This window comes from Phaenicophaeus curvirostris, chromosome 3 (assembly GCF_032191515.1).
Source record: "Phaenicophaeus curvirostris isolate KB17595 chromosome 3, BPBGC_Pcur_1.0, whole genome shotgun sequence".
In the NCBI taxonomy this organism is placed as follows: domain Eukaryota; kingdom Metazoa; phylum Chordata; class Aves; order Cuculiformes; family Cuculidae; genus Phaenicophaeus; species Phaenicophaeus curvirostris.
In genome coordinates this window covers 20,157,285-20,180,908 of record NC_091394.1, presented here as the reverse complement: position 1 = coordinate 20,180,908, position 23,624 = coordinate 20,157,285, and the positions used below count along the sequence as shown (strand labels likewise).

Here is a 23,624-nt window from a genome sequence, read left to right as displayed (position 1 = left end):
GAGAATATGATCACCAAAAGGGAGATGCAGTCCACCCCATCTGAGTATGAGAGTGAACTATGCCAACAAAATGCTATTAGCAGTAACGTCTTCATGGCTTCTTTAGTTCCCTTCTTAGTAAATCCATGCCGAGTGTGATTAAAATCTATATAAAAATGTGGGTGCAAAATTAAACCAGGTGAATTCCCAGCATCTGACATGACTGTTTTAATCTGGATTTATAGATCATATTGATGTTCCATTTTACTGAAGGATTTATACATAGTATAGAATGTACCTCTATGTATTGTATATGTAACTCTGTGCCTGACTTCAGCCTGAGAAGACTTTTGCAGTTTGACCTTGGGACTAGCTAAGATGGTTGAATTACCTCAGAGAAGGTATGAAATCCTGCTTCAAGGAAGGGTGTTCACTATTCAACATCCACTGCCATTGCAAAGTTCACAGAAGGAATGTAGTCTTTCATTTCCCGGTTCTGAATGTCATGTTGCTGCTGTCGCTAGACATTGGTGGGATCTAGTCATAAAAATTTGTATCTGCTTTTATTTAAGTGTCGCTATATGTCCACTATGCTTCTGTGAGAAAGGAATTAGACACCTAAACCACCTCATTGTTCATTTCCTTCTGAACAGATTTTCATGGGACTAAGAAATGGCTACCAGACCAAGTACCGAGACAGACTAGACATTGGGAAAATTCACTTAACTAAATGACAATTGAAATAAAATTGGATGGTGAGAAACAAAGAGAAAACTTAAAACACTCAACGAAACCCCTTTTCTTCCCAGGCTCAGCTTTGCTTTGTCATCCCCTCTTCTACCTCCTCCACCTCTGAGCAGCAGAGAGGAATGGGGAATGGTGGGCTATGGACAGGCCATATCAGCTCCTCTCTGCAGCTCATCCTCCTAAAACTTTTCCAGCTGCGGTGTGGTATCAGCTGGTCTAACAGTATTTCCCATGCATGTGTGGTGGGTTGACCTTGATGGGCTGCCAGATGCCTACCCAGCCACTCTTTCCTGCCCCACTGGTGTGTCTCCCAGGGCTGCAGGGGAATCTCTGCCAGGGCACATGGACCCCTTCCTCCTGCTCTCCCTTTGGGGCTTGCAGGGCTTTTTCTCACAAAGTTTCTGTCAGCCCTGGCTGCTGGGAAGTGTTTTGCCCTTTCTGACCCAGGATTTTTCCCAAGTTCCTGCCTGTGGCTCCTGTGCTGAGGCCGCTGAAGCTGCCAGGGATTGTCTGTGTCTGGTGTGAGGCACCTGTACTGGGTACACGGGCAGAGAGGATGGTTTTGTTTCGATTTATAGAGTTGGGATTTTCATAAAAGTGAGGTAAAGTTTTTAGATAAACAAATGAACAACAGGAAACCCAAATCCAGGGTCAAACTCTCCAACTCCACGTAGAATTTTGCCAGCGCTGTTGAGTATAGGAATCTATGAATTATTTATGTCTGACTTCCCAGTGTGTTCCCAAAAGGCTGGTAGTATTCTTCCTGTTCATCTATCTATGATCATCTAAGATCTTAATTTGATTCTCTCAGGAGCATGTATATGCTCTGACTTACAGAATCTCATTTGTATTTCTGTGACACTGATAGGAAATGTTATTGCAGTTGTGGAAACTCAGTGCAGCAGCTTTACTTTGTTTTGTAGTTACTTAGCTACGGTGGATTCTGTTAAGCTGCGTAATTTTTGTTTTTCTTTTCATACTTGCTCTAATTTCCCTTTTGTTTTTAGTGCTAAGTTCCTGTGAATGTGGGTTAAGAGGCTGTTAGCCAGCTTATTTTATGAGGAAAAAATGAAAAGAATTGGGGTAGCTGTTCTAGAGAAGAGAAGCCAGAGCAGAAGTAAAGGTACAGTGGTCATCATCATGTACAATAATGCATTTTTCAAGAGGAATGATGGAATACTTCTGTGTTTTTTCATATATGCTGGATAGTAGAGGAGGCACTAAGCTTAAAAGTATTGTATAAAACACTAAGGCAAGTTTTCTACTGGTAAGGCTGGTGGAGGCCTGAAACAGAGAAGAAGGCCATGGGATGCTGCAGTGAGGGGAGCTGTGAAGGACTGGTTAAGCGTATTAAATATCTGCAATGACTTAAGAAGAAAAAATCTGCCCAGTCTAAAGATTTAGTAGTGGTCTAGAGGCTTGGAGGCCCATTTTTGTAGTTTGGAGCCTTATTTTCTGTAATTCTACAATACAATTTGGAGTCCCATTAAAACCAGATTCCTTATACTGAAGACCAAGCTAAATTAAAAGGTATACCTGCTCTGAGCAGATGGACTAGTGCAAATACGGGCCTTTGCTATGTTGGTGTTTGCTGCAGAAACACTGTCACTGTTTCATCTTTGATTTTTTTTTTAATATAACTACTTTCAGTACAGTGGCCTCTATGTTGTTTGTGAAAGCTCATTCTACGTTTCCTTTCTGAATGGTATTTCTCTTATGAATTAGTCTAATGAAAAAATGTTATAGTGCATAAAATTAGCAGCTAAAGTGGATGACATACTGTAAATTCAACAATACTAGCTTACTAAGCACAATTGGCTGAAATCTTTACCTCTCCAACAACTGGAGTAATAAACTGAACTAATGAGATTGGGTCTCTGTCCAGAAGAAATATATTAAAAGGTACATAAAACATTACTTCTAATGCCAGGGACATTTCTCATGGTTTCCCTGTTTCTAGATGAAGAGGACGTGCAATATGCGTTGTTTTTTTTTTTCCTCTTTCTCTTAAGAGCTATTTTTTTATAAACCCCCAAATCCTGAAATTCTGGTAACATGCAGTGGTTGTAGAATATTAGCTGCTGTTCTATCCAAAGCTTGAGCCTATTTAAAACAAGAACAATTACTGCAGCAGTTGGTTGTGTAATCATATTTTTTTCTATGTAAACTGATAATTGCGAAATTGTTGATTGCTAAGGTAAGTTTTGTAGTGTTCCTCGGTGGAAACAAAGTGTTTACAAAACCTTACAGCCTAAAAATACAGTTTCCAAATGATTTCAGAACAGCAGCAGGCAGTTGCTGCCTGTATCACGTGCATGTTATTGTTCTGTGCACACAGAGACTGGTGTTACCTTATCAGAAGCATCTTTTTGGTCACCAAGTGGCTTCCCCATTGACTGTGTGACCTTGCTTTCCCTCTCAAAACCACTTTAAATATTTTGGGGTGCTGTTTGTGCTAGGGCAAGGATACTTACACTTAAAACACTTACCAAAACCCTACCAGTTTTACCTGGTATGGAGAGGTGCAGTATGGAAAAGAGTCTCCTTGAAGGTAGCCAGAGACCTTCCAGGTAGCATTTGTGTGTCAGACCCAGTAACCATGTGCTGTGATAGGGAGCTGGGGATAGGGGGAGTGGATAAGTCCTCTTAATTTTTCAAGTGGAGAGGAAACTTATAATGGATTTCAAATGACAGTTACTTGCAGTGCTGGGAGCCAGGACCAGGGCGTTCTTGACTCCTGGTCTTGTTTAGTTTGTTGCGTTTTACCGCCTCTGGCTTATTGTTTATGAAACAGGTGGTTCAGCAGACTCTTCCTGCTGGTGGTCAGGCAGACCTGGAGGAGCAGGAGCATGAGCTAAGCAGGCAAAGGGCTTTTTCCAGGGAGGTTCTTTGCAAGTGGAGAAAAAGCAATCCTGCAGCAGGGGAGATGCTCTCACCCAGTGTGTCAGAAACTACTTAGCAGGCTCCTTATTCAAAGCTCTGGTGTTTCTCCCTGCTCCAGTGTGGTCTTGGAGAGTCAACTCTTCATGCCTCCTGCTGTTGCAGTTCCACGTGAGCCGCCCTGACTGGGAAGTATGGTTCCCAGTCACCCGGACCGCGTGTCTGTGAGGACTGCTTTGTGTGTCCTCACTCATGTTTCCAAATTGGTCTCTGTCTTTCCTGTGTGCAGTTTCTCAGCTGGACTTTACAGGCTGTGATGTTGATAGCAAGGAGTGCTGTACACCAGTGTTTTCTGCAAATAATAGAAGCCGCTTCCTTTGTTGCACAAAATGAGAAAATATAATTCATAAGTCCTATTAGATTGGAATCATATAGAAGTTCTGGACAGTATACTTATACTTGTGATAGGAGAAGGCAGGTATGTTGCTTATGTATTTAATTATATGTAGCTTCTTTAATTAAAATTATGTATAATCTCATGCTTCAGTAGGAATGCTTTTGATAGGAAAGGTTGGACTTGATGATCCGGTGGGTTTCTTCCAACCTGGTTATTCTATGATTCTATGAATATATAAACTCAGATACTGTGTTTAGTTTTGGGACCCTCCCTCCAAGAATGACATTGAGCTGCTGGAGTGCAAAGAGGAGCAACAAAGCCGGTTAAGGGTCTGGAGCACAAGTTTTACAAGGACTGCCTGAGGGAACTAGGGTGGTTCAGTCTGGAGAAAAGGAGGCAGAGAGGAGACCTAACTGCTCTTTACAACTACCTGAAAGGGTTGTCAAGCACTTCAACAGGCTGCCCAGGGAAGTGGTTGAGTCACCACCCCTGAAGGTGTTTAAAAGACAGGTAGATATGGCACTTAGGGGCATGTTTTAGTGGTGGGCTTGGTAGTGATAGGTTTGTGATAGGACTTGATGATATTAAGGGTCTTTTCTAATCTAAAAGATTCTGTAATCAAGCCTGAGGTTTAGGGAGATGCTTCTTATGGCAAATAACTGGCTTTTTAATGAATAGTGTGTATTTTCATATTTTTGTTTTACATATGCATGTCGATGTTCCGAGCTTCAGGAAGCTTTTGGAAGAGGCTGTCCAGCTGTGCTGAATGAATGTTCTTGGGCAGCACTGTGGCTTCAGAGCCCAAGTTTTAAAGCATGTCATTTCCTCTTCTGGCAGACTGGTGCAGGGATGCTTGCTCTGTGTATTGAATTCTGTATTTACATTTATGAACTACTCTTTCCCACTCTTTTTGAACTCCTTATCTCTTCCAGAAAAAGTTCTGTTTTATATAAACATGGACTTTGAAAAGCAGAATGAAGCCAAGGCACGAGTTTTGCCACTGATGTGGATGGCAAGTGCTGTGCACATATGACCCTCTGGTGACATATCCTTCTGAATATCCCCACTGCTCTTTAGGAGGCCCATCCAGCTGGCAGCCCATGGGCCAATTCTCTTCCATGGAATAATTCAGGCCAGCTCTCACATGAATACAATCTTGTCCTTTCTTGCCTGCACACAACCATGCAGGCTGCCTTTCTGCTTCTTTACTTCTGCAATGAGGCACAGCTGGTTGGCAGAGATGTGGCTATAGTGGCATTTTAACAGAGATGCTACACTATAGCTTAGGCTTCCGAAAGATAAATCTTTCCACAGTCACCACCACCATTTTCCTCTCTAAAAAAGTATATTAGAAATTCTTTCAAGTGCCAAGAATTCTTTTTAACAAGTCTCAAAAATGGCATAACAACTGGTGTGCTGTTTTTCTCAAAAATACTCTGATAAAAGGTTGTCAAAATCAGCATCTAGACTAGAAGAAAGGCAAAGTTAGTTACCTAGGCTTAAAATATAATCGAAATTAAATAATCATGCACATTAGAAAGTCAGCATGTTGTTTTAGATTTCTCTCATGTATCTTTTGTTGGTTTTCTGTTTGCAAATCATTTCATGATTCATTACTTTCGTGACACTCCAATTTCCTGTTGAGTGCTGCCACTGGAATACTACACAAAAATCACAGCTGTAGATTATTTGAGTCCTCTCTAAATGTACTGTTGTGAATATTGTGAAGTATGACTGGGAGAGACTTTAATATTTTGTTCTATAATTAATTTAGAACTACTTTTAGTTTTAAATAAATTATATATTAATTCTGAATTACTGAACAGAAACATGTTCTACAATTTTTTTCCTTAAATTATTATTATTATATGCATATGATTTCAGGTATGTATCAGGTTTCTAATAACAAAGTCATTATTTTGTTTTTACATAAACTGCAGAAACTATGCCTGTTCCAGACCAGCCCTCGTCTTCTGACAAGACAAGTTCCCTTAGTCCTGTTTTGAACACATCCAACGGCGATGGCTCTGAAACTGAGACAACTTCTGCAATTCTAGCTTCAGTCAAAGAACAGGTATGGAAGTGCTGCGTTGGCAGCCTAGAAAACAATAATATAGTACAGAGTTTTCTTACAAAGGTTTCATAGGTGGTATCTGAATAATTTCATTCACAAATGCATATTGCAAAGAATGTTAAATATTTCTTCATGTCTTAATATACTTCCATGTGCTGTCTTATGATAAATTTAACTTAATTGAATTGTTCATTTTATTCTCCACTTTCATTGTTTACTATGAATGGTAGTTTTGAGAGCTCTGTCTTTTCCTTATCGACAATCTTCTTGTGGAGTTAAGGCGTATAGGTAAATGAGTAGTTGTGGAAGGGATATGTTGTCCTAGACTCTTCAGTTGAAAGGATTTATAAGACTCTTAGGATTTTAAAATTTAATATATACCCATTTTTAGGTTTTTTGTGTAATACTTGATGTGTGATTATTTTAGGGCAAAATTGGGTAGGACAGAGGCTTTCAACCTTGGATGATTAAAACCAAAAGTATTAAAAATTTTTGAAAGACAAGTTTTTATTGTGATTTGTGGTCAACTCTAATAAGACAGGTTTGGACTTATTAATGTAAAATTCTGTGGGTTGAGCGTCTGAGATTTAACTTAGTGTCTCTTTGACAATCTGATCTCCTTCACTACCTCATTTGGCTCAACAACAGCATCAGGTGTCCCAAAGAGAGACATTAAAAGATAACTGCTTTTAGTCAGCATTCTCCTTGCTGTAGGTGTCAAAATTGGTCTTTATTGTTATTTTTTGTATGTACCAGTTCTCTCTTTTAGGTGTTGAAGTTGAATATTTTTTTCCTCTTTCTGAAGTATCAAATGCAAGAAAGAAAGGTTATAATGTGGAATTTTGTCATAAGATTTATGGTACGTTGTTGTACTGGAATTACTAATGGTTTAGATGTTTGTATGCATATTCTATGCCAGGGTAATATCATTACTTTGGCATGTTTCAGTGTTTCAGCCTGTGCTACTGTATTTTATTGAAGAAAAATACCTTTGCTTTTGTCTCTCTGATGTTGAAAAAAATACACAGGGAAGTTACAGAGATGGAAGATGTGCTGCATTTGCCTGTTAGAATGTGAAACACAGTATTGAATAGTGATGAGTTCTTAGTCGCTGTGTTTTGTGATGATACTGCTAGTTTATTCCTGATAGTGTATTTTGCAGCTGAACCTCCCACCCCCATAAATCTGTGAACTGAGTACTTGAGGGAATCCATACTGAATCCACTAGAGGAGAAGGATTTTAAGTGGTAAATTATTAGCAAAGTTATTTCTGATTCCTGTGAACCGCAGCAAAAAGCAGCCTGTAATAAAGGAGTTCTGCATTCCCCTGTCACCAAGAACAGCCTAGCCAGCTAACCTAAGGTACTGCTGACTGAAAAGATAATCTCTTGAATTATTATGGTGCAGGTTACTAAAATCTCAGAGGTGTTCTGTTAAATAAACTTCTTTCTTGACAGGTGGTCTGCAGTCAGACCTGTTTCAAGCTGGAAGACTACTAAACTAAAAAACTGAGACTGTGTTCAGACTTTTTTCCGGATCTGAACGCGTTCCTCAGAGTATATGATGACTTCAGTAAATTTGGCTTAATAGCAACACTAATGTTGAGCAACACTTACTGCTCAGAAAGTCATCTAACTGCAATATTTATTATTATTATTATTATTATTATTTTGTAGTAAGGATTTGAAAAGAAAGAACCCCTGCTTCAAACATGCTTTTGGAATTTTTCTATTCCCCACAATACTGTGTGTCTTGACATAGATTATTTAATGCTCTGTTGGAAGAACTCTAGGTTATGCCAGCATCCCATGCTTCAGGCAGATGAAATGCATTACTCTGATTCTGTGTTAGGGGAGTAAATTAAGTAAGTTTCTAACTGGCTGTTCAGATGTGTACCTCCCTGCTCGTTAGAAGATGCCATGAATTATTTTACTGCCTTGTATGTGATATTGCTTTATGTGCCCTTTGACTATAGCTGAAAATACACCTAGAATTTTATAAGTATGCACATAGGCAATTATTCAAAAGTACTGCTAATAATGAAAAATATGATTGAGTTCATATATAAAATATGTTTTGATTAATCAAATATATTACATTTTCCTCCTCTGTTCTGAGCTTTAGCTTTAAAAAGTTGCTTTAGTTTTTTTACTTCTCTTGGAACACTTGTGGCAAGTTCATGTGTTGCTTCTCACTAAACAACTGAAACAGTGTCTTTGAGTGACTGCAGTAGAGTGAAGTGCGAGATTTATGGTATTGGTGGTTGCAGTTTGTGAGGAGGGCAGGATACATGAAAGAAGGTACGGAGAAGTCGTAGGTGTTATTTATTTGCACTACTTAGATTTCCTATGTGAAACATAAATGATTTATTGAGAAAATCTGAAGATTTGTTGTATTTAGTTTGAAGAACACGTATCTCTGTGCTCTCCTGTTTTGAAGAACAGATTTATTTGATCTAAAAAATCTATTGAGTCTGACAAATTGTGCTTCGTATGTCAGATGTAAAGTGGCATTCATGCTGGTCATGACTGGATCAGACAATTTAGCCGCATTCTTTTCAAGATGAGGATTTATATCAAAACGGAAATTGAAGCCTGTATGTTTTTGTTGAAGTCTTAGGTTGATTTTAGGAAATTCAAATCCCGGGCTCCTTGTTTTAACATACAAGCCATTTCATTTGTGTTCTACCTCTGGAAAAGCATGCTGAATCACTTTTGGGCTTCAGACTTCTGAGATGCAATTGAGAAGCGGGTGTTGCTGGAGCGGAGGTCAGAATCATACACCATGTGTTTAAGAAGTCAGGTGCCAGGCACTGAACTTTGGCCTCGGTGTTTTCAAGCCACCCTCATGGAGAGGAAGGGTTAATGCATTCTGTGAAAGTGAAAGCTGGGGTTTTTTTTTATGGTTTTGTTTGCTATTTTTAGATTGTCAGAATCAAAGTCTTGTAACAGAAGTCATTGAGTAAAGTTAAACCACTAGACAATTTCAGTTTTCCGTGCTGTATAATACATGGTTAAATACCTGTGTATGAAGAAAGATTTCTTTCTGTTTTTTGGTATACTGGCAAACACATTAGGCCCAATGATTCATTGCTTCTAAGAAAAAGAAAGCTGTTTCTGTTTCTGCTTTGTCATTTGCTTTTGTATCTGTAAATATTGGAAAAAATCTTCAACAAACAACGTGAGATATCAGGACTCTCTGATTTGTGAGAAAATATGTGATAGATACAACTATTTCTTCTTCAAAAAGCGTGGTATGTTTCTGCTTGGGATTTCTACCTGTGCAAACGACTTCTGATCTCACTCACTGTTAAAAGATTTCCTGGGAAGAGAGCTATTGATAATGCTGTTTTGAAAGCAGAAATAGCTGCTTGAGAGGCTTTTGAGTAAATGCATAGCAAACTTGATGCTTTTCCTGGAAGTCTCCAGACATATGTATTCACAGCACTTTGGTTATTGGCATACAGAAACTGCTCCCTTGGAAGCTGAGGAGGAATGTAGTTAAAGTGACCTAGCAGAGGCTTGGTTTGGCTTTTTTTTTTCATTAAGAGTACTTGGAGAACATGAATTAAAAAACAAATTCTAAGAATGAGATCCATCTTGAAGCACTGACAACTATTTTCAGTGCAAAAATGGTATCATAGAATCATAGAATAGTTAGGATTGGAAGGGACCTTAAAGGTCATCTAGTTCCAACCCCCCTGCCATGGGCAGGGACATCCCACTAGATCAGGTTACCCAGGGCTCCATCCAACCTGGCCTTGAACACCTCCAGGGATGGGGCATCCACAGCTTCCCTTGGCAACCTGTGCCAGTGTCTCACCACTCTCGTGTCTTTCTAGTAGCACGGTAGCTTCCAGCTCCTCCTGCTTGTTACCCAAGCTTTGTGCGTTAGTGTAAAGGCACTTCAGCTGGGCTGTCACTTGCATCACCTTCCCAGTGGACCCTTTATTACCTACAAGATGTTTTAGAGAAGTATCCTCCCTAACACCTGATCCCTGCCACCCACCTTCCCATTGCTTGTTAAAGGCTAGCTTCCTGTTAACCCCCTTCATATCTAGTTTAAAGCCCTATCTACAAGCCCTGCAAGCTCCTGGACAGAGACCCTCTTCTCCATCTTGAGAAAGATGACTCCCATCTGAAGCCTGTAGTCCCAGTGCCATGTAAGCCATACCATTATCAAAAACCCCAATGTTATTATGGTGACATCAGCCACGGAGCCATGTATTAATTGACTGGATCTGTATGAGCTGTGCTATGTCACCACCTGTAACTGGGAGGAGGGAAGAAAAAATCACCTGGGCCGCAGATTCCCTCAGTTTCCATCCCAAGGGCCTAAAATCTCTTTTAATCCCCTTTGGGCTTCGTACTGTTGCTTCATCCCTTCCCACATGGAGCATCGTAATGGGTAATAGTCTGTAGATCTCACCAGGTTGGGAAGTTTCCTGGCCACATCCCTTACCTGGGCTCCTGAGATGCAGCAGACTTCCCTGTGAGTGGGGTCTGCTTGACATATTGGACCCTTTGTCCTCTTCAATAGCGAGTCTCCTACAACTATGACTTTTCTATTGGTCCTTGTGGCGGTCGTAGCAATGCAGCATTTACGCTGTTTTGGTCTCTGACCCTGCTTTGATGTGGGTGCATCTCCCTCCTTGTTTTCCTCTGGTCTGTCCTCCACATCGAGAGCCTCAAATCTGTTGTGGGGTGACATCTGAGGTGGTGTGGGCAAGGAGGGGGTTGCCTTTTTGCCCTGTCAGCATACACGCTCCCACTCACTACCTCATTTTGAGCCCTTACGTACAACCTTAGGTGGGGAAGATGCTAGATCCATTTTATCCTGGGCTCTTACCTGTGTCTGTGACTTCTCTTGTGCTTTGTTGCTCAGGGTGTGATCCCACCAGTCCATCTCTAGCTCACACTCCCTGATGCTCCTCAGCCTCTCCACTTCATCCTTCAGGTCTGCCACCAGGCTGAGGAGATAGTCCACCTGCTTGCACCTTATGCAGCCATTGCCCTTGCTGCCCTCCATTTCCAGTGCAAGCTGGTAGCACTCGACGCAGCCCATAGTATCATATGTTTGTCTTAGTTTCTTTGTGTCACACACTGAGGGGTACAGAGTAGGACCCAGAACTCCATTTAAACATTTAGTTTATTACCTATAATGTTAGAATTCTAAGTCAAGAATATCAGCTTAAGTCTAGACCAATATTGGCATTCTATAAGGGTTTGTGAGGGACTATATGACCTGTCTGGACTTCAGTGATAAAGTCGTTTCAGATATTTCCACAAGGTTGTTGCACGTGCAGATGGTCTGGTGCTCAGAAGGATTGGATCCATGATGTTATGTTGACATCGGTGAGGGTCTCAGACCAGCTGAGAGGGAGCTCCAACTATAACTCGCTCCTCTCATCCTCTTATAGTCCCTTCTGGAGTGATAACATCAGGGGTATCAGTCAACCCAGCTCCTTATCTTCTTTACTTTTAGTCAGTGGCACCGCTAGTAAGGGACATGGTGGGTTGCTTTGCCCCCCCTGCCAGTGCAACTTCCACCAGTGTGTAGGGATCCAAAAAACTCCAAGACCATAAATAAAAACATTTCCAACACAGAAAACTCTCAGTTTCCACATCCATAAGTCATCCAAGTACAACATATATTGGTTTCTATTCATAAATCTTATTAATACTTCTGTTTTCATGATCACCTCTGATTCTTTGTTCTGTAGGTGGATCTCTGCCTATGTTGATATGCAGGGACAGGTGACCAGGGGCCAGTTTGGTCATCCTGATAGGTAAACGAGTGGTGGAGACATAGTGGCTAGCTCATTCTCCCCAACTCATCCTTGCTGCACATGTGGGCTTTGTTGTGGCCACTGTTGTGGAGTGGCTACCACACCTTCCTCTTGCTCCTCTCCACCCCTCAACTCAGAAAAGCAGGCCCTCTTCAGCAGCTTCAAGAGAGGTAGGGATATGTTACTTTGTGACTCTGGTTTCCTTTACCACCTTACTAGTAGCGTATTTAAAGGGACAGGTCTTTCCTTTTCAGAAGATTATGCAAAGAACAAATTGAATAATGCTTAATATTACTTTTGAATCCTTTTAAAACCTACCTATTTCAAATACAGGTACTTGTTTCCAGATGCCTGTCTTCATTTCCCTTCCCTCCAGAAAAAGCTTAGACCCTAACACTTTTGGAATATTTCTCACACTGTTTAAATAAATGATTAATTAATATGTTATTTAAATCATAGTACTGTTTCCAGAGAAAATGCAAGTCTTTGGGTTTAATATGGTTGCTGATATCATTTGTTTGTTTGTTTTTTCTTAAAACAAGAATGAGTGTCATCTTTAGGATTTAAAACATCTAAACTTTATAAGATTTGCATTTTTTATAAACTAATTTCTGTTACTTTTAAATAATTACCAATTTTCCCCATTAGAAAGTTACGTGTTTGTGAAGTAAGTGTGATTAAAGCTAGACTAAAAACAACATACAGGATAATAGTGACTAAGAGTTGTTAGGCATGTCAGCATTAAATAAGGGTAATATACATGAATTAAGTGATCTTTATGTTAAGCGTTAGTACTCTTTGGAAGCAGGGTTATGTATGTCATACACATCTTACATATACATATGTAAGTAAAAACGGCTGTAGAAGTTGAAAGATTTAATTTCTTTCTTGTCTCTGCCAGATAGGTCTTTATATTATGTTTGACGTTTTAGAACAAAGTCACATATCTGGCTGGATGTTTCAATTCAGACTATTTTTTTAAGTCTGGAATTGAATCATGAAATCATCTAGAGTGACCAGCAGCAGGTCATGGCATTTCATAGTCATCCAAATCCTGGGCCCCAAGTCTGATCAAAGAATGATTTTTGCAGCTGTTTTCCCTACTATAATGCCTAACATGTTGTAATACATGATGTTAACAACAACAACAAAAAAATCTCATTCTTGCCTTACAGGAACCCATAATTACTCTAGTAACCTTAAGTATTCTGTAGCTTTTCTGAATAGATTCAATTATGATATATTCATGTCTTGCTTCCCTTCAAACAACAGGCTCTCTCTCTGCCTTTAAAAACTTTAACAGCCCTGTTTCAGACCCATGCTAATTATATTCAATCAATATATATGTATTTCTTTCATCATTTCTCTAAGTAGCATGTCAATCTATTCACTTCCTTAGTTGTAGAACTCCCTTGTTTCCCATGAGGTTTTAAAATATTCCAGTGAGAGATTCCTCTTCCTTTTTGCTATGAAATATTCATTTTTGGTAAGAGCTGGACTTGCCTGTATGATGTGTTTGGAGTTGCACAAGTCTATACAGTGACTACCAAGTTGCTGGATAGACCAACACATTACTGAAATACAAAGCTTCGAAGGCTGTTCCCAGGTACATCCTCAAGCTGATGTGGGTTGCTTTTGAGATGTACAATTCTGTTACTGGAAATGAGGAGTTGAGTGGAGAAGGTTTGAAAAGAGTCACAGAATTACAGAATCACTAAGTTGGAAAAGACCCCCAGGATCATTGAGTCCAACCAGTCATCATAGTGCCTGGTGAAGAAGGAAATAATTTAATGTACTCGCTGTACGCGCTGCTCAATAAGATTCCTGAGTTCATGATTTAGTCTGAGGCTGGTTTCACATTTCTCTTTGGAGCAGCCATGAATGTATTTATGTTGTGCTTCTCAGGAAATGGCAGTTACAAGAATGGAGACCTGTACAAATAATGCTTATTCAGAATGCTGCAGTCTGTAAGTCAGGCTGAAGAGACAGTAGCCATAGTAGATACAGTATGAAGAAACTAAAAATTTCTTCACTGATAAAAGGATGTGGTGATAATCCAAAATATGGGTTTGAGATTGTTTGAAACGAGCTGGGAGAGGAAAGGCTTCTGTGAAGTTTTAGTCTGATAGAAAAGAGTTCAGAGAGTTCCTTCCCATGAAGCTGTCTTTTAAAGGAGGGAAGAAAATGCCAATTTCTAGAATAAAATTGGAGTTAAATATGATGCTATTTTGACATAAAGTAATGTTGAAAAATTAGTAGTTCAAAGCCAAGAACTTCAGAGAAACTAGGTAAAATGCCACTTAGTAACAGCTCAGTCTAATGCTTATTTAAAGCGCTATTAAAGGCCATCACAAAGAAAGGCAAAATATCCTTTGTTATGCAACCAGTGTATGCATGCACTTTTCCTGACCCAGAAGTGCTTCTGCCTTAACTTATATATTTTGCCATTAGTGGAAGAATTTCAAACATAAAATAAAACTCTGAGAAAGTAATACCATTGATCTCAATTAAAAAAAAACCAACAAAATCTTAGTATATTAAATTCCTAATGTTTTAACATATTACATTTATAACATTTTAGAAGTGTTGATTTCTTTCCCTCTGGTGTCATTACTTGAGGTTTTTTTAAATATAAAATATTTTCACACCTAGAAGCCTAGTCTTTTAACCAGCATAGTGGAATAGATTTTCAGTCTCACCTTAGAGTCACTTGAAAGATGTAAAGTAACTCAAAATAATTATTACCATAGAATCATTGAGGTTGGAAAAGACCTCTATGATCATCTAGTCCAACCATCAGCCCAACACCACTGTGCCTACTAAACCATGTAATGAAGTTCCATGTCTACATGTTTTTTGAAAACCTCCAGGGATGGTGACTCCACCACTTTCCTGAGCAGCCTGTTCTGATGCTTTGCTACTTGTTTGGTAAAGCAATATTTTTTTTAATATCAATTTAAACCTCCCCTAGCACAACTTGAGGCAGTTTCCTCTTGTCCAAATTTCCTCCTAGTTAGGAGTGGCTGGTGAAATTGTGAATTTTTGTGTATTGACACAACTCCCTTTGTTGTACTGATAAATGTGGATTTACGCAGCCAGGTGGGAAATGCTGCTGGGAAGCAGAGTGAGCTGAACATAATCATCAGAAAAGACAAGAAGGCAGTTTTCTGTTATGGAAGATAGTGTGTGTTGTTTTCTTCTTTGGCAAAGGGTGGTTGGATCAATTTGTGAACGTGTTTTCGAGGATTGGGCTTTTTAGCACAGCTGGTGTAAAAATACACTTCAAACTACAGATTTAGTCGTGTTTTTTGTAATATTTAGAATTGATTCAGAAAGTCCAACATAACATCCCTGTTTAAATATACAGTGGAGCAGAGGTTTTGGGTGTGCCTCCTCAAACTTCAGTGTGCTAAATGTGATATATATATTATAATATGCTTATTATAATATATAATATTATTAATATATATCTAATGTATTAATAAAAGAGGAGACCTTGGTTGTAGCAAGGCTGGTGCTGGTCCCTCCTCCCGAGTGATAGGTGATAGGATGAGAGGGAATGGCCTCAAGTTGTGCCAGAGAAAGTTCAGATTAGATATCAGGAAAAAATTCTTCACGGAAAAGGTTATCAGGCACTGATACAGGCTGCCCAGGGAGATGTTTGAGTCCCCATCCCTGGAGGTGTTTAAAAGATGGGTAGATGAGGTGCTCGTGGTATAGTAGTGGACAGGTACGGTTGAGCTTGATGATCTCAAGGGTCTTTTCCACTCAAATGATTCCATGATTCTTTGAAGTCTACCCCACTTCTTTGTTTTAAAGGAAGTCACAGTCATATCTGCATATACTTCATGTTCCTGAGACTTGCACATCTTACCCATTTTCAGTATTTTTCTGTGCTTGAATTAAGCAGTATCCATCAAAAGTAGTTTTTGTTTCTATAGCAAATATATGAGGCAGTGAGACCCATAGCTCTAAAAATGGCATAGCCTCTTCTACAGAGAAGGGAAAGTGCTGTTGAAAAACCGGACTGTGAATGCTTTGGTTCTTCTCTGGAGATGAAAGAAAAACACTAAAAGCACTGTCCAGATTCCACAGTGACCCTTCTCCTTTAACTTGTCAGTAGCAGCTTGCTCTTACAACATCAGTTGTAGAAAAGAGATTTTTGAAGGAGATTAAATTTTTGTCATTGTTTTAGCAATTTTTGTTCCTTTTGTGTAAGTTTGAAAGCTTCAATACTGCTATTGTGTTTTCCAATCTGTTTCTATGTGTTTTCTCACATGATGGCATTTTCCACTCTTGATGCATTTACTGCTAAATGGAACTATATCTTTCTGTGGGTAATTTAAATCTTTTGTATTCCTAGAAAAAAATACTTAACAGGTAGTTGAAAGCTATTCTTGTTAGAATTTAAAATATACTTTTTTTTCTGTTTATCCTCCAACGAGAAAACTAGAACCCAGCAAATGTTAAGCCAAGTTTACACTTAAATCTACTCCTGAGACTTAAAGGTGTGTTACTACCACCAGTACCTCACCACACAAAAAGTGGGGGAGAACACACCTCGGGGTGCTAAGGGAGATGCAGGCACTCTGGTGTTAACTACTCCAGTTACCAGGCAGTTGGGAATGAACCCTGTTCCCTCTAGGAGGGCTGAAGGCTCGGCAGCTCAGCTGAAGTGCATTTACACCACTGCAGGAAGCATGGGGAATAAGAAGGAAGAGCTGGAAGCTGTCATAGGGCAAGGGGCCTATGATGTCATTGCCATCACAGAAACGTGGTGGGACGACTCATATAACTGGAGTACGGCTATGGTGGGGTATAAGCTTTTCAGGCGGGATAGGAAGGGTAGGAGAGGAGGCGGGGTAGCCCTCTTTGTAAGGGAGGACTTGGACTCTATTGAGATGGATTGTGGCCATCAGGAGGTTGAGTGCCTGTGGGTCAAAATCAGAGGAGCCCACCAGAAGGTAGATTTTGTGATGGCAGTCTGTTACAGACCACCCAACCAAGGAGAAGCAGCTGATGAGCTCTTCTATAAACAGCTGCGGTCAATCTCTAGATTGATGCCTCTCGTTCTTGTGGGAGACTTCAATCTGCCTAATATCTGCTGGGTGTACAACACAGCAGAAAGGAAGCAGTCTAGGAGGTTCCTGGAGTGCGTGGGAGACAACTTCCTCGCACAGCTGGTGAATGAACCAACAAGGGAGGGTGCCCTCCTGGACCTCCTGTTGGTGAACAGAGAAGGCCTTGTAGGGGATGTGGTGGTAGGTGGACGCCTAGGACTAAGTGACCATGAGATGATAAAATTTTCTGTTCTAGGTGAAGTGAAGAGGGTGGTTAGCAAGACGGTAGCATTAAATTTCCAGAGGGCAGACTTTGATCTCTTCAGCAGGCTGGTTGGTGAAGTCTCATGGGAGACAGTACTCAAGGGCAAGGGAGCCCAGGAGGGCTAGGAGCTCTTCAAAAGGGTGGTCCTAGCAGCTCAGGAGAAAGCCATCCCTGTGGTCCAGAAAAAAAGCTGGCAGGGGAGAAAGCCAGCTTGGTTAATAGAGAGATCTTGAGGGATATCAAGAAGAAGAGAAATGTTTATGGGCTCTGGAAGAAGGGACAGGCCTTTTGGGTGGACTACAGGAGGGAAGTGAGATTGTGTAGGGAAAAAATCAGAAGGGCTAAGGCTCAACTAGAAATTGGATTGGCCAAGTCAGTGAAAGATAACAAAAAATCTTTCTACAAATATATAAATAATAAAAGGCGGACTAGGGAGACCATACAGTCCCTATTGGACACAGAAGGAACAACAGTAACAGGGGATGAGGAAAAGGCTGAGGTACTTAATGCCTTCTTTGCCTCAGTCTTTAGTTGTAAGGAGGGTCGTTCCGTCTGTGTACAAACCCAGGAGCTAGAGGAGCATAATGAGGCTCCCGTGATCCAAGAGGAGGTGGTCAGAGCCTTGCTAGCCCGACTGGACAGCCACAAGTCTATGGGGCCGGACGGGATTCACCCTAGGGTACTGAAGGAGCTGGCGGATGTGCTGGCCAAACCCCTTTCCATCATCTTCCATCAGTCCTGGAAGACTGGGGAAGTCCCACTGGACTGGAGGCTGGCTGATGTTGTGCCCATCTACAAGAAGGGCCGCAGGGAGGACCCAGGAAACTACAGGCCTGTCAGTCTGACCTCAGTGCCAGGGAAAGTCATGGAGGAGGTGATCTTGAGTGCTATCATGAAGCACATGCAAGAGAACTGGGTGATCAGGCCCAGTCAACATGGGTTCACAAAAGGCAGGTCTTGCCAGACTAACCTGATCGCCTTCTATGACAAAGTGACTCGGCTGCTGGATGAGGGAAAGGCTGTGGATGTGGTCTTCCTGGACTTCAGTAAAGCCTTTGACACAGTTTCTCACAGCATTCTGTTTGAGAAACTGTCAGCCTCTGGCCTGGACAGGCGCACACTCTCCTGGGTGGAAAACTGGTTGGATGGCCGGGCCCAGAGAGTGGTGGTAAATGGTGTGAAATCCAGCTGGAGGCCAGTGACAAGTGGGGTTCCCCAGGGCTCGGTGCTGGGTCCAGCCCTGTTCAATGTCTTCATCAATGATCTGGATGAAGGCGTCGAGTGCACCCTTAGCAAGTTTGCGGACGACACTAAGCTGGGTGGAAGTGTTGATCTGCTGGAGGGTAGGGAGGCTCTGCAAAGGGATCTGAACAGGCTGGACCACTGGGCTGAGTCCAATGGCATGAGTTTTAACAAGGCCAAATGCCGGGTCCTGCACTTGGGGCACAACAACCCTATGCAGTGCTACAGACTAGGAGAAGTCTGTCTAGAAAGCTGCCTGGAGGAGAGGGACCTGGGCGTGTTGGTTGACAACCGACTGAATATGAGACAGCAGTGTGCCCAGGTGGCCAAGAAGGCCAATGGCATCTTGGCTTGTATCAGAAACGGCGTGACCAGCAGGTCCAGGGAGGTTATTCTCCCTCTGTACTTGGCACTGGTGAGACCGCTCCTTGAATCCTGTGTTCAGTTCTGGGCCCCTCACCATAAGAAGGATGTTGAGGCTCTGGAACGAGTCCAGAGAAGAGCAACAAAGCTGGTGAAGGGGCTGGAAAACAGGCCATATGAGGAACGGCTGAGAGAGCTGGGGTTGTTTAGCCTGGAGAAGAGGAGGCTGAGGGGAGACCTCATTGCTCTCTACAACTACCTGAAAGGACATTGTAGAGAGGAGGTTGCTGGCCTCTTCTTCCAAGTGACAGGGGACAGGACAAGAGGGAATGGCCTCAAGCTCCGACAGGGGAGGTTTAGGCTAGACGTTAGGAAAAAATTCTTTATAGAAAGGGTCATTGGGCACTGGAACAGGCTGCCCAGGGAGGTGGTTGAGTCCCCTTCCCTGGAGGTGTTTAAGGCACGGGTGGACGAGGTGCTAAGGGGCATGGTTTAGTGTTTGGTAGGAACGGTTGGACTCGATGATCCGGTGGGTCTCTTCCAACCTGGTGATTCTGTGATTCTGTGATTCTGTGAAATAAGCTTAACTTTAGCTTGATGTTATGTAGTTAAGATAACACTAAACCATTTTGAAGTCACAGAAATTATTTTAACAATATGCAGCTTGTACTTATCTTTTTTCTCCTTTTTTTTTTTTCTCCTCTGTGGTGAAAATGAAAATGAAGTATTCATCTCTGAAACTTCTGATGACAGGAACTTATTCTATAGTTGCCTCTGACAAGAACCTTTTCAGTGTGAAGGGATAAAAGGCCAGCAAGAGAAATTAACCTTTAAAAAAACCTGAAGATTCATAGTAAATTGCTACACAAAATTAGTTGCTTAATTCATAATTCTTTCAGTCATGTTTAACATTGCATTATGCTAGATCACTTGCTGTGTTTTGGAGGGAGACTTTATGTGTATAACCTATAACATGTGTAACAGTGGAACCAGACTTTTTGCATGGGTTCTCTACTGCTCTTTATATATATATTTCCTTTCCTGTGCAAACAGGAAATCCAGGTCCCTTAGACCCACAGAGGTTTTTTTTTCTCCTTTTTCTTTAAAAAAAAAACCAACCCAGATTTCATTGGAAATACTTTGGTGTGGGGTTTTTTTTGTGTTTAGTTTAGTTTGGGGTTTGGGGGGGTTTTTTGGGCTTTTTTTAAATTTTTTTTTAAATTTAAGGGGTATATACAGTGAGATGACAGTGGCTTAATTTTTGAAATCTCTTTTCTAGGATGTTACCTTTTTTTGTTGCTGAGACCTTGTCATAGTACGATACTCTTTGACCATGTTCTTTTAGGTATTCCACATGTGAGGTGCTTAATATATAGTACAAAGTTTAATTAATTTGAAGTTGTTTACAGTTACAGGGGATTTTGATTTAGCTCAGTGACACAACAATACACTCAATTGACAATTTAGTTAGAAATCACACTTAATGGTGTATAGCAATTGCTATATATAATTGACAATATAATTGCAATATACAATTGACATGATATAAAAGTGAATCTCATTATCTTGAATATGCTTAACATCATGACTCTGAGTATCTCCCAGTTGCCAGAAAAGAATGTGTGTGTTGAAGTCAGCTGAAGCCCAGAGTTCTCATCAGAGCTTTTCTATTTGTTCTTTGTTTTTTATGTTTGGCTTAACCATGTATATACTCCCCATGCACATCTGGCCAAGTTGTTTATAGTCATGGAGTCTCCACTGCCAAACTGGTGACCCATCTCTTTTCCCTTCATGTCGGTATTGTGCTCTCAGCCTTCTCCTCTGAGGGCCACTGCTGTCATGCTGGGCCTGTGTCTCATAATGTTAGTGGCATTAAATAACTTGCTCTACACAGAATGACTGCTTGATACTTCTTTCTGTATAAATTATGGTTGTAGCAAATAAGCCATAGGTCCCTGCTTGCTTACAAAAATTGCTGTTACATTCAAACCGAAGTAAAACAAAGCTGCAGGCATATCAAGAAATGTTCAGACAGAGAAAGCCTGGCAAGGCTAAGTCCTGAGGTCTTGCAGAGTTGGTACAAAGCTAAGCTATTACTTGGTTCATTAAATGCTCTGTGTAATTCATATAAAGCTATCCAGCAAGCACCACAATGGGGAACTTATGCCTTCCTCCATCACTCTCTGAACCCAACAGGGAGACCTGTGCTCCATGCCTGGAACTCAAGGTTAGGAACTGCTGGGGAGTGTGGCTCAGCTCCCAGGAGGTGTATGTCATGAGGCTCAGCCTACTTGTCTCGAGTCTGGGTATTCCAACTTCATCTGTCACTATTTGTAGGTGGAATCACAGCAGGCAAAGTCACTTGTTGAGGCAATGACCGGGCTCTACAAACAATCTAAATACCTGTTACGCTTATTTGAGTAAAAAGTACTCTTGATTAGAGTTACCAGGGTCATAATTTATAAGCATATCCAATATGTATAGAATTTGTTATTTTAATCAGAAGCACCCCTAGAAGTAGTTTAATCTGAATTCCTTTCATCCAGGGGCAAATGGTTGTGCAAACTGTTGAAATACTTTGCTGACATAGTCAGTTTGTCTAAAACAAAGGTTGTTGAGCCTGGAGAAGAGGAGGCTGAGGGGTGACCTTATTGCTCTCTACAACTACCTAAAAGGAGGTTGTGGAGAGGAGGGTGCTGGCCTCTTCTCCCAAGTGACAGGGAACAGGACAAGGGGGAATGGCCTCAAGCTCCACCAGGGGAGGTTCAGACTAGATATCAGAAAAAAAAAAATCACAGAAAGAGTCATTGGGCACTGGAACAGGCTGCCCAGGGAGGTGGTTGAGTCACCATCCCTAGAGGTATTTAAAAGATGGGTAGACAAGGTGCTCAGGGACATGGTTTAGTGATTTATAGGAGTGGTTGGTCTCGATGATCCAAAAGGTCTTTTCCAACCTGGTGATTCTATGATTCCTTGTGTTTCCTTTGGCATTGTTTGTTTGCCAAAAAAGAGTTTGTCTTTCTTTTCAGCATTTGTCATCCATCATGTCATTATTTTCCCCTGAGCGTTCAGGTCATGTAGCCTCTGTTTTTCTCTTAAGTGCATTTCTTCACTCTGAGTGTGTAAGTGGTTGTGTGGGAGCAGTATGGGGCGAGGGTATCTTTGTTCAGTGGCAGCCCTTTGTCCTGTTGTTTTGCATAATGTGGTATAAAATATTGTTTTCTCACGTGTGAAAATGTACCATTTTGGGTGTTAATATCTTGTGACACCAGCTTTTATGAGTGAAAAACTGCCACTAGTTATCTACTTGACAGCATACTAAATGGAAATAGAAATCTTACTTTGTATTTCTTCAGTTTCTTAGGTCTATATTGTTATATAGCAAATAGCTGCTTGTAGTCTGTTTCTTCAGTTGTTAAAAAATGTGAGCCATACATCTCAAATTTCATCTCTGTTCCTTCAGTTGCCACATTTGTTTTTCCTTGAGTCCTCATAAAGCATTGTTCTTTACATTTTTTAGACAGTCCTATCTCTTAGACATAACTAATACCTGTCTGTGTTCAGCTTTCCTTCCTTTAGTATCTACACCCTCCAGTATAATGAAGTGATTAATCTGGAATGGCATTTTGCTGGGTAGTGTAATATTCTATCACTCTAACCTGCAGTGTTATGGTGCAGTGTTATCTCATGGTCACAACTATCCATCTACCCCGACAGTAACACAGTGCAATTATGTGCCTGGCTGTATAATTAAGATTTAAATCGAGCATTTTGTATACTACTACCAGCCTCTTCATCTAAGAAGTCTTCTAGTTTACGTTCATGTTGTGATACATTTTTCAGCAAAATTTTTCAGTCAAAAATAAAGAAAATAACCAAAGCAGAATGGAAAAATTTTCTGACTTTATCTGTTCACTTCTTTGTCTTTCATACTCTTCAGTATTTCAATGTAAATAGGTATATTTAAGAATTGTACTGAATAGTGCTTTGAAATTGGTAAACATTTTTTTCACCCTTTGTCTGATTCCAGCATAGTAACACATCTTGGTGAAATCCTGTTTATATTTTTAATGTATCATTATTTACTGAAGTACATCTGTACTTCAGATGTTACAACTGGTACCCCTGTAAAATACTATTTTTGTTCTTCAAAGGTAGCTGAGAAACACCACCCCTTAATACTGTCTTTCCTGCATGTAGTTAAATCCCGTCTTTGTTCACTTCATTGTCAATCTAGGTCATTATTTGAAGCTCTTGTTGACAGAGCACTTGAGGGTAAGTGCATCTGGTACTAAAAATAGGCTTGATTCTTCATAGTAAGTCAGCAGATTCACTTGAAAATTCTCAGTTTTGTACCAAGTTTGATGAAATGGAAGCTTTATTGCATTATTCTGTCAACCAGTAGCATAACAGTTTTAAATGAATTGATATCTTAAAAACTTTAATATTCCAGAATTGAATAATTTTGATTGCTAATTTTGCTTTGAGGGAGAAACGGACCCTTTAAACTATGTCTTTTGGGGTTTTTTTGTAATACTTCTGTTTATTTCTCAAAGCAGTGCTTGTACATGAAAACCTCTTCCAACACAGGTTATACTTTTCTGTTTGTTATGGAAAATGGAGGAAACGATTCCTCTTACTATATATATTTCTGGTAATGTGTGCTGTAAAAATTGGTGATTCTTTAGATTAGTTACTTTACCACAAATTGTGGCAGGGACCAACTAACCAGTGTGCATTCCTGCCACAATATAAAGCAGCCTTCAGGTACAGCTCCAAGATACTGTTCTACAGGCTAGAGATTTTGAAACGTGGAAAAACCTGACAGA

At 40.6% G+C, this 23,624-nt stretch overlaps 1 protein-coding gene across 5 annotated transcripts in view; it reads left to right on the top strand.

Moving 5' to 3' along the window:
* The window catches only part of CTNND2 (catenin delta 2), a 662,416-nt gene that overhangs the window by 109,288 nt on the left and 529,504 nt on the right, over positions 1–23,624 (top strand). For all 5 annotated transcript variants that reach the window (XM_069853473.1, XM_069853475.1, XM_069853474.1 and 2 more), the window contains exon 2: positions 5,944–6,077. In XM_069853473.1, coding sequence (XP_069709574.1) covers positions 5,944–6,077 — 134 coding nt within the window. The remainder of the gene's footprint in view (positions 1–5,943; positions 6,078–23,624) is intronic.